Source organism: Taudactylus pleione, unplaced genomic scaffold (assembly GCF_031769625.1).
Source record: "Taudactylus pleione unplaced genomic scaffold, aTauple2 ptg000021l, whole genome shotgun sequence".
NCBI lineage: Eukaryota > Metazoa > Chordata > Amphibia > Anura > Myobatrachidae > Taudactylus > Taudactylus pleione.
Genome location: NW_028284423.1, coordinates 7,987,454 through 7,999,693, shown reverse-complemented (window position 1 = coordinate 7,999,693; position 12,240 = coordinate 7,987,454). Strand labels below are relative to the sequence as shown.

The 12,240-nt window shown below is 41.4% G+C and overlaps 1 protein-coding gene across 1 annotated transcript in view; it reads right to left on the bottom strand.

The window, feature by feature from the left end:
* Window positions 1-12,240, bottom strand: part of SLC10A7 (solute carrier family 10 member 7) — a 205,552-nt gene that overhangs the window by 28,631 nt on the left and 164,681 nt on the right. Inside the window, exons 8-9 of the mRNA XM_088447969.1 lie at window positions 2,434-2,599; window positions 1,130-1,181 (exon numbers count right to left, since the gene is read on the bottom strand). Of these exons, the coding sequence (XP_088304095.1) occupies window positions 1,130-1,181; window positions 2,434-2,599 (218 nt within the window). The remainder of the gene's footprint in view (window positions 1-1,129; window positions 1,182-2,433; window positions 2,600-12,240) is intronic.

The window sequence follows — 12,240 nt, the reverse complement described above, 5'->3', positions numbered from 1 at the left end:
GCAATCGGCTCCTAACAGTCACTTTACAGGCTTTGTTTGAGAAATGACAGTCAGGAGCTGATTAGTTAGCACTTTATCTCCATCCACTTTATCTCTCTCCAAGGCTTAGTACATAGACCCCATAGTGAGATGAATCATCTGTTTCTAACAATGGATGAGTGCATGTTTGGTGCCAACCAAAATAGTTCTACAGCCCTGAGTACTTGTGCTCAACAGTGAAGGGTTCTGGTGTCTGTACTGTGGTAGGGGTGCATTTCCAGCTTTGGTTTTGGTGCAGTTATTGCCGGCAAGGCTACCTATGGAAAATAAGTGTCTTTCAGGAAAACAGGACCCATCTATAGAGGACTGTGCTTGCCGAATGGCTCACTGAGCATGACTGTCATCTTCTATAAAGCATGTCCTTCTTAGTTACCAGATCTGAACCCAATTGAGCCTTTATGGTATAGTCAGGTTTGATGCCTGTAATTCCTCCCAACATCAGCCAAGTTTCAATTGAGAACAATAGCTGTGCATTCAACTTACACAATTCCAGACATTGGTAGACTCCATGCCATGGTGCATACAGCCAATATTGGCAACCGAGGTGGACCAAAGCCATATTAGGTGATTTTATATTGGCACTTCCATACATCCCAAAATTTACACAGGCCAAATTAGGACAAAATAGGCCCCACCCAATCCTCCAAAACTTCCTATTTACCCCAAACACTCACTTATGACCAAAGTACACCCCTTCCACTGCCTGGGAATTGGGACTGTCACGCCAAAATAGGGAGTTTGGATGTGCTTTCATTTTTCTTTATTCACTTACTTGTATATAGTGCCATTTTCACAAAGTAACAAGACATAAATGCACACATGTTCACCTTTAGGCAGGGTGTTAACTGTTAATTGTACTGTACATACATTGTAATTTATGTGGTAAAAACAAGTTATACATAAAAGTGCAACAGAACCAATATTTAACATATGAAAATGACACTTATTAAATAGTTACATATGTAAGAATGTTGGCCTCTATGCTGAGTATGAAACTCATCGCAAATGCTTTAAATATTTAAGATTTGTATTCCATTTAACTAAACTAGAACAAACAGTTACTTATAAATGATTGTAACATTGGGCTTACCTCGTAGAAAACAGGAATGTTAAAAGCATAAATGCCAGCTGGATAAAAAATACTGAAAGACCAAAAATAAAAATTGTGTCACATTTCTATCACAAATTATAGATAAAATATTTTTGGTGTAAAATAGAACACATAAAGGGCCAAGTATAATAGTCCCGATTTGCGGGACTTGAGCGATCCCGGCGCGTTACTAGATTTAAAGCAAAATGGCTTTGCCTTTAAACTAATTGCTGCTTTAAATCTATTGGCTATCACACCAGAATCACTCTGGCTCCCGCAAATCACAGGCTATTACATTTGGCCCGTAGGATTGATACATGAAATATATAAAGGTAGAATTATAATAAATTCAAACATAATTTTGTTCACACATAGTGAAAACTTGCACCTACAAATAGATTCATATCAATGCAGTGTAGCAACTTGGTACCTGTGAGATAATACATTAATGGTATCATTAGTTACTAGTGAATTAATAGGCTCATTATTGGATCAGCCACAATATAGCGGTGTGAACGGCTTGTGGGTGGCAGGTGAAAGTATGCTTCACAATTGATTGTAAGAGCAATAAAGTTGCACTTTTTGCTCATAAACAATGACAGTTTGTTGCATGGGGGGGCGGGATATATATCAAAGTACGTCATGTGTACGGTTATTAAGGAGGAAGTGGGAACTGCAACCACCAGCAATTTTATTAGTGTTTTAAATATTGCTCAAGTATGAATAATCATTAACTTAAAAAGGAGGATAAAATCATTTAGTGATAAACGCATCCAAAATAAACAAAAAAAGTTATACTCTGCAGCTACTGAAAAATAGAAACTGTCAGGTTTTTTATTTTTTCAGTAAACATGTCATAGAACATGAAAGCTGTATCACAATTTATGTTAGGGGTGTATGTACAGAAGGTTTAAAGTTACACTATCACCCAGCAAAAAGTTGTATTACAGGCAGTAGTGGTAAACCCCCCCCCCACCCCACCCCGTTCCTGGCGTCAAAATGGTACGTGTGCTAGAAGACCAATCACAAGCTGTAATTTTTTATTTGCATCTTGTAATTGGCCTCCTGTTTGTCCTCAAGAGTCATCCTGAGAAAAACCACTGGACATATCAGCTACAGAGCTTCAGTTAGGCAGGTCCTGTTACTAGGTGGCAGTGCAGCTGCAAAGCCATGCCATTATACATATACATTCACTGTATATTAATATCCAAATTATCGAATGCAAATAAATCAATCACTTTATCTAGCATAATCTATGGCCATTAATTATTAAGTCAATATTTGAGAACTAGCGTTACACTTACTGATAAATATAATAACGACCAGACTAAAGGTGTCCAGGTCAATATTTGGATTAGAAAACGTGTCACAAAAGGTCGTATAGATAATCATCAGAAGGACACAGCTGCTAATGGCACCAAACGGAGGCTTCTTCCTTTCCAACCAGTCCTTGATGTACCTCCGGACAATCTGCAAGAGAGGAGCCAACAGGTTGCCTATTTCAGTGCTTGCAGTGAGAGCAAACGCAAAGTGAACTTGACAGCAGAAAGACATAAAGAGGAGTGAATAATTCCAATGACTGCCACAGCGGATTTCAAAAGCTTCCCAGCCGCTACAGTCTTATTCTGGGGAATTTAACAATTTTAGTGCAACTTCCACTGGGCACCTATAATGAGAATATATTTTCAACTGAATCAAATCTATCCTTAATTATGTCAAATGTTCTTTGCTGGCTGTCACCGAGACAAGCCCATTAAGACTCCCTGATGTTTATCTCCTCTGCTGATACTAATGGATGTGTGTAATTATCACAATCCCTCTTGCATCAACAGACAATTCTGAGTGCAACTTCAGGAACCTTAAAATTGTGACATCTTCTGGAATTTCATGACGGCAGATAATCGAAAGTGATCCATGGAACACGTTAATATTTAAAATGCCAGGAACGCGCCAGAAGTTTTTAATTAAATTATAGCTTATGCTTGAAAAGCAAAAGTGTATGCGTTGGGGGAGCTTAAATAATTCAAAGTCTGAATATCTGGAGTTTTCATAAATCTAAAGATAAATGCCATTTGATTTCATTTAAAAAAAAAAAAATGCACAGGAAAGAATTAATCAACACCTGAGTAATTAATTAGGGATACAATGCCTTCACAATGCTTAAAAGTAAAAGTTTTAGTCTTAGAACTGTTTTAGATTCTTATCTATGGGATACAGTTTCAACAGTGAGAGAAGACCTCTCAAATGCTGGACAATCCAAATGATCGATTGAAGTTTTAATTTCTAAGGTATTGTCTGATAGATGCGTTTTTCATGCTGCGTTAAGATGCAGCACATTAGAGCTATAAAAGTTCTGTTTAGACATCAATATTTAAACACAGGGTGTCGCATACAGTAAGCGTTTTAGTCACAGCAAGGTCACCCATTAGGCCTCCCTGACCCGGGCAGCAACAAAGGGCCTAGGTCATCTAGCGGGTGATTGGCATTACAGTTATTATTGTGGTCGGCAGTGGCCTAAAGAGGGACAGCCATGCTTCCTCGGGGCTTGTTTCCTTCCCTGGGACTAGCTCCCAATGCACCGTGCCATGGAACAAAGGAAAAAAAACAATAATAGTTTGTTACTAATGTGGAAGAAGAAAATATTCTTGTGACACCATCGTATAAAAACAGCAAATCAGTCAGAAAGAGGTCTTCATCACTTGTGATCAAATGTGCTTCATAGGAAACTCAGGGATTTTGTGTACTAAACAGTGGCTTTTCTATGTACTTGCATGCAGAATTTAGATTAATTATTTTTTTTTTAAATTCTGCGGGCAAAACGCAGATAATCGGCAGATTAGAAAAGCCACCATAGTAAATAAAGCTCCCAGACTCTCAAATGTTAAGATACGCACATAAAATGTAGATATATGATTTGTATTTTGACAGAACAACAATGCTTAAATAACTGAAGTTCACCAGGTCCTTATAAAAAGTGGAGGCAACTATGTGGGAGACTGTACCATTGAGAACTTGCTAGAAACCAGCGACATCACTTCATTCATCAGTGATATTACTGGTTTCTACTGGTTCTGGTGAATAGGCTGTATTCTTATAAATACAGATGTGTCCACATACATCTATCCTCCGTGCACTACAAGTCGCGCTACACAACGCAGGAGTTCCGTGTGACTCGGTAACGCAACGCGTCTTTTCGTGCAACTTTTTACCTTCAAAAGCGTCTTATTCGCACAGAGATGTGATTAGGTAGGAAACATGTAGCTTTTGTTGATTAAAATAATATGCAGCATGTGTATCTGCGTATGAAACGCTACGTTACAGTGTCAGCAGCTGTAGCACTAATGTAGTGTTTCGTATATGCAGATACACTGGCTGTCGTACACAGGGCCTGATTCAGCCCCACTCGCAAGCGCTATGCGCTCACAAGCGGGTCGATGGCGAGAAGTCACTCCCTCCGGCGCTCGCATCCAAAAGGGACAGCTGTCGATGTTGACAGACAGCTCGCCCCATTTTGTAGGCGGGTCGGTGGGGGGGGGGGGGGGGGGTTGCCTGGCCAAACGGAGGCCAGGAGGCCGGACTGAAAAAAAAAAAAAACGCCCTTCAGACCTGCGAGCGGGTCTGAATCAGGGCCACAGAACATACAGTCAAGTGCATAAATATTGGGATATTGACAGAATTTTCATATTTTGGCCTCTATTCACCACCACAATTGCTTTGAAATGAAACAAACAAGATGTATTTTAACTGAAGACTTTCAGATTTAATTTGAGGGTAATTACATCCAAATCAGGTGAACGGTGTAGGAATTACGTCGTTTTCTATATGTGTCCCAATATTTATGGACCTGACTGTGTGTATATATATATATATATATATATATATATATATATATATATGCACATATATATATATATATATATACACACACACACACACACTTCTTTTGACCGGCACTCCGCTTATATGTGGATATTAACCTGGGTGCCCTCCTGGGGAAACAATTTCCGTGTAATAGAACATCAATTGGCGGTTATCCTGATGAAGGATGAAGTAAAATCATCTGAAACGTTGATAAGCAACTTTGTTGTTGGAGTGTCTTTGTTCATTTCAAATCCTTGGAGTGCCGACAATTTGTGTGTGTGTGTTCGTTTTCGTTCGTTCTCTCTCTCTCGTTCTCTCTCCCTCGTTCTCTCTTTCTCTCTCTCTATATATATATAAGCAATCTTCCAGGGTGTGCAATGCACACGGGTCCCTGGGGGGGCCCACACCGCATACCCTGCAGCCTTTCCTTTAAAACTTACCTCTCCGGAGTCCCGCGTCAGCAGTGCTATACAAATCACTGGCAAAATGGCGCGGTGGACATCTTCCGGGCATTTTGCGCATGCCCAGGAGGGAATCACTGAGAAAATGGCTGCCACGCCGTTCCCCGGTGACCTGCACACGCAGTAGACTCTGGCACAGCGCTAGAGTTTCTCGTGCTCCGCTCATTGCACTGCCAGCTGCCAGGGAGAGAGGAGGGGAACCCTGGCGGAGACTGCACAGGGGCCCCCTCCTCTTTTAATACCTCCCTGGTCACAAGCAACAAAGTTCCTTCCAGGAAACCTCCGCTGCTGCCCGTGACTCCACACCAGTGATAAGTAATGGTGGGGGGAAAGGTTTGCTTATTTAAATGGGGCCCTTTGCTCCTGACTACGAGTTTGGATGATGAATTAACAATGCGACTAGTCAGAAACGCCCAGTGGGCAGCTACCGGAAGATAATCTTCCAGCATCCGCCAATGGCAGAGGGACCTCCTGGCACCTGTGCATCTCTGCACACTCTCCCAGTTTCAACCATACTGCCGATCACTGCTGATTGGGCAGCCCGGCAGAACCCCGACCTGGCGGCTGCGGAGATGAGCTGTCACCTGGGAAATGTAAAGGTGCGATGTCCCAATGATTAGGCTCGCCCAGAGGATTAATTCGCAGGTGTGTCTGTTTAAACGCTGTCTCATGGGCGGGCATAAATTAGCTATTGTGTTGTCCTTCGCAGCATGTGAGCTCTCTGCGTGTCAGGAGAGACGCTTTGTTTGAGACAGGTCAGACTTGCCGCATATGCTGCATGGCTGCCTGACCTGCGTCAATGTTACTGATGACATAGTTGTACGTCGTCGGACGGATATGAGAAAGCAGAAGTGGGCGTCCCCCATGCTTGGGTAAGCTTTGGAAACGTTAGCATATTTTTACAGATGTGTTCTGTGCGAAATCGCAGATGCGATTGCATTAGCGTACATCTCTGAATCAGGCCCATCGTTCCAAAATATTTAGGAAATAGGCAATAACTCCTGCTTCCCCAAGCAACGCACCCCTATGTCTGCTAGTTTGTAACTAATGTTGCTGGACAACTTAACTGTACCAGCTGGAGTGCTGACATGTAGAAGACATTAAACATTACATCGTCTCCTACCTGTGCTACCTGGAGAATGGAGGGTTTCAGAAACCATTTTCACACAAACAGCAGAGAAACTTACAGAAAACATTGAAGCAATTGAGACTGAAGGTTCCTTATCTAATATTTCTAATGTTCTCAGATGCTGTAACATTTTTAAACTACAGTGGGCCTGACAGTAACAGCTCTGAATCTACGTGTGGGCAGCTGCTAGCATTCGGGAACGCTGCTGTACTGCTGCGTGCACTGATATTAGGAACCACATGTACTGTTGTTCACACAGAGACTTCGTTATCACAGCAACAATGAGTTAAGTAATGTATTATCTACAAGTAGTGCCCTGGACCAGAGCATTCATGGAATATTTCTAAGGACGTTTAAAAGCAGGTTATGGCTCCACAGTGGTACACGACCTTGACTCCTGTCACTGAGATGGCAACTTGTTCCTATAAAAGCAGCCATGGGTTAATCACTGGCCGGGTAACTAGAGAATGCATGAATGATAATGTGCAGACATGCTTTTTATTATTTATTCATGGAAAACAGTGGGTTTTGGTGTGCTTCTTTGAAAAATGTTCAAACTGGTAGAATATACGGGCGCACTATGAAAATTCTATGTCATTAACATTTAATCATAAATTGCTCTTTAATATAAAACATAAAATAAAGGTCTTGTCACAAGCACTTATGTGCAGGAGTAGAAGATGGCATGAAAGCATAGTGACTATCAATGGTGTCACTGTGTGTTGTTTAACCCATGCGCATCTGCTTGTAATGAGTTGGCTCAATGTTTATTTCTCTCATTTTCCACCGGTTATAACTTTCAGGTGGAGACCAGAGGACAAGCAAACATGGCCCAGATTTTAAACAGAATTTACAAACTTGATTGAGAGAACTACTGCAGTTAATATACTGTAACCAGTCAGTCCAGAGGATAGGACGTTTACCCGCGCTCCACCCCTCCAAAAAAAAACAAAAAAAAAAAAACTGTTTTTGTTTACCACTAGGGATGAGATCTCTGCGCAAATGTACATTAAAATGTATTAATTGTATTGTGCATCACCCTCTATAACAGCACCACTATGGTCAAACTGTGTTTTATGCCAGTGAAAGAGAACTGTATAATGCCAAAACCATGGGTCATTACAGCCGGTCTTCCTAAATATAAATATATATATATTTTTTTTCTAACAGTTAAATTGAATTTATGCTTTGCACAATATTTGCAAAGACAAAGGAAAATGCATTATAAGAGGACATTTCAGGCACGCTACTGATCCTAAAGACTTTTGTGAGTTTATTTACTAAGTAGCTTTTCCAAGCCGCAGATGATCAGCGTTTCTCTCCGCAGAATTTAAAACAACAATAGTATTATGTGCACAACACACGTTGGTTTTGCACTTAATAGTATTGCTGTTAAATTCTGTGGGCAAAAATGCCCTTTCAGTAAATAAACCCATTGGTCTTTATTAAATTGATTTTTTTTTTTTACGTTAAAAAATATTCTAACACCTTGTTTATAGAGTAAAATTTACAAATGAACATTTTAAGAAATTTACATTTTAACAAAAACATCTTACAAATTGCAGATTTTTTTTTTAACAAGTGCCCCTTTGGTATAGTCACACAAATCAAGTCTGTGATAATGCCAAGATTCCACCAGAACTTCAGCATGTTATTAGATTCCTGGCAGAGAGACGTGGATAGCACTAGATAACACTAACCAACTCCTGCTCAGCACAAATGGCTGGTCTTCCAGTAGCAGTACAATACTGCAAAGGTTCATACAAAGTAATCATCATTGTGTGGCAGGATTTATGGTGCCATGACAACTTCCACATTGGTCACCCACTATGGGATCTCCCACAGTGGCGTTGAGAGGGGGGAGCAGGCACTACTTAGCTGGGTCAGTTAAAGGCCATGTCTCTCGTATTTTGTCGCGCTCCCCTCCCAGTGCTCAGGTCCATCAGACTCTGAATGGGCCTAATCTCCCAGAGGGCACCTCTACAAAGAAAAGGCAGAAGGTGTGGGAAGGAATGTAGCCAGACCTTTGTGGGTCCCATAGCAACATTTTGAAAGGGCCCATGCCCCGATGCTTCTAGAGGAACATCTCTCTCTCCGCAATGGTTGTTCTTCATTTTATGCCCGTAGTAATGCCTTAGTTAATTTTATACCTCATAGTAGTGCCCTAGTTCATTTTATGAACTATAGTAGTACCCTAGTTAATGTTATGACCCATAGTAGTGCCCAAGCTAATTTTACATCCCTTAGTTGTGTCCTAAGATCACATTATACCACACAATGCCCCCAGTTCATATTACGCCACATTATAGTGCTCCACTGCACAATATGCCACACTGTAGCTCAGCTGTGCCTTTGAGGGTAAAACAGGAGTGTGGGAGATGGATCATATAAGTGTGGACAGAGACCGTATCCTAGATAGGTGCTGATGAGTCGCTATTTTCAGGCTGGGCAACAGGTTGGACTAAATTGCTAAGCAGGCAATTCCGTAAACTTGGTAGACTACTATATGACCTAGGTGTAGGGGATACAAGCCCACGAGATAGACCCTCTAAGCCTCTGTGCCCATAGCAACTGCATCCCCTGCACTCACGATAGCTACACCCTTAGGTGTGCGGTAAAGTAACATGAATAGTGTTAGGATAATCACATGCAGCTGGTAATAAAAGTCTCCAATCATGGGCAGAGGAATCAAGTTTGGTTGGAACAATATTAACACAAATGTATGTTGGGTAATTGGCTGTGGGATCCCAATTTTAATATCTGCAGAGTAACACTCCAACTACTTGGTCAAACACTGAGATAAATGAAAACATAACTGTGATACCATTAGTCGGGACACTGCTCAAAATATATGAAAGGAGTTGTAACTGAGTGATGGAGGTAATATTTAACTCATACTTACCTATTCTTTCAGAATGTCCAAAATACTCTTGAATTTTAGGGAGTCCCCCAAGATTCCAGAGTGAGTAAGCTGCCTTTCCCACATCACATCCACTTCCCAGAACTGCACAACGGGGGTGGGTGGGAACATGATTATATGAATCGCAGCTCTACTCCCCCAACATTTACCACTTGAACCTCTCCTCTGGGATCTCCATGAAGCAGGAGATCCTGCAGGAAAGGTGTAATTTAAGAGACTTAACAGAGCTGCAGTGGAGTGTCAGGCTAACACGGAAATCTGCATTTTGTTTTTCATTCTGTATATCTGGAAATAACACATTGAGGTTTTACTGGTAATTTAGGGGTCTAGTTAATAAACAGTGTTAGAAGTAGGGATGTGCAGGCTCGGATAGGTTCGAGTTTGCACGTGGAGTTCGGATTTTTCCCTCCAAAAAAACGGAACTCACAACGAGGCAAAACGTCATCTTACATGGACGAACATCATCATTCCTGGTCTTTTGTCCAGGAATGATGATGTTCGTCCATGCAAGATGACGTTTTGCCTCGTTCTGAGTTCCGTTTTTTTGGAGGGAAAAATCCGAACTCCACGTGCAAACTCGAACCTATCCGAGCCTGCACATCCCTAGTTAGAAGACAGAGTGAAAAGTGATAAGAAAGTGATAAGGTGCCAACCAATCAGCTCCCAACTGTTATCTCACAGGCTATGTTTGAAAAATGACAGTTGGGAGCTGGTTGGCTGGCACCTTATCACTTTTCACTCTATCTCCTAACACTGCTTAGTAACTGGATCCCACAATGAGTGTGACATTATAAACTCTGCGATTGATTCTCAACAAGTGTAATGTGCTAAATAACTGCATAGGCTAGAAAGTTTAAAAAACAGAAATACAAAATAAAAAAGTATGTAGCTAGCATGAATACATTAAACCATTTACTACATTAAGTCATTTCCCTGTTTATTCCACTATACGAAGATATAAGAACTGCTGTACTACAAAGCTGAATCTAACAAGTGAGCAAGTATAATGCATTACATTATACATGAAGACTGCACTATATGCATTGTAAATTGTTCAAGGACTTCAATTTGTGTATTGTAGCAACACATGTTGTTTTTCAAATGGACATGTATAACTGCCTTTTAACTGGCTTCCTGACATCTAAAGCATTGTTTCTGCTTCTTGCAACAAAACTTTAATAGACTCATGTCATGGCTGCTTTTACTAATGTGGGGCTGAAGTACTATCTACAGAAGATTGTATGCATAAGATTTAAAAACTATCTGAAGGGCCGGCTCCACAATTAGGCAGCTGCCTAAGGGCGCCGGCCACTGGAGGGCGATGCGCAGCACAGCTCCTCCAAGGCAGCTCCAATGGGTCTTTCAGTGCTCAGTTAATCCTCATCAGTGCACAGCACTCCTACTCTCTGGTCTGGACATCTGTATGTAAGGCACCTGTAGCATATTGAGCAAGCTGTATCTGGATGTGTGTCATGGATGTAGTAGGAGGGGAGGTGTAGGTGTGTGTGTTAGGAAGTGGGTAATTGGTGTGGGCTACTTGCAGTATAAGATGCCACATGTTCTCATTACTGGCTGGGAAGTGTGTAATTGACGTGGGGGGGCTTAGGGTAGGCTGATGTTTTGCCTAGGGTGTCAGGAAACCTTGCACCGGCCCTATCTGAAGTCACAAACTTGGAACCAGGCAGGTGTAATCTGGGACCATGAAAGGATGAGGAACATTTCCATTCTCATGCAAACCTAGCAGTGGTGTAAGGGGTCGGGGACCTGGGACCCAAGTCTGAGCAGCCTGGACATTGCTGGGTTACCGGTGGCTAGTAATTCCTGTTGGACAAACCACTTTATTGTAGATGTTTAACTAAAAACATTACCTTACTTCAGCCCATTCCTCAAGTTTTAGCTTTGACTTATTTAATGTCAGGACTGTTCGGGGTTAAATAGGTCTTTATTTTACATATAAATGCTGTTATTTAATGTCTGACTGGTTGGGGGGAAATGGCCTATTCAGTGATTTATCTATACTATAAGTGAGAAAGTGTGTGTGTGTCTGTCTGTTTGTCCTTTATGCACAGCCACAGTGTTGTACCGAGCTCCACAAAATTTGGCATGGTGGTGTAGTTTTAGCTATGTTTGAAGTTTGTCAGGGCCATGGAGGTCTACAGGGTGCTCACAAAGTAGGCCATGGAGTCTCAGATTTGAAATGTTGGTTTAAGCAAGTTCGCTCAGGATGTCTACCAGTGCCTAAAACTGCAGTGATCTGAAGGCACAGGCTGATATGTAACAGTGGGAGGCAGGCAGAGCTCCAACTTAAGAGCAGTGAGTCAGAGGATCAACTGTCACACTACACCGGCACTCACAGTTACTAATTCCCTCCAAGTACATTTTTATATGCCATGATCTTCTATGTTGGTCTGCAATGTAAAAAATTCAAGCTGCAGATGTACTTCAAGGTCCATTCTTCAACACAGGCAACGCAGTGTATCCCAGCTAGTATTATATTAATGTCAGGGTTGACTGGGGAGAAATAGGCCTATTTATTAAGTTTGAAAGCTACAAAGTTAAACATTAGGGCTGGTTAGGGTAAATTGGTCTATTTATTAAGTGACAATGGCATTGATCTAATGTTATAGAATTTTGGCCAGAAAAAACTATATATTATATCTGAATCTTGTTTCATGTTAGGACTGGTCACAGGGACATATGGTTAAGTCAACAGCAACAGGTAGTCAAAGCTGCAAAAACT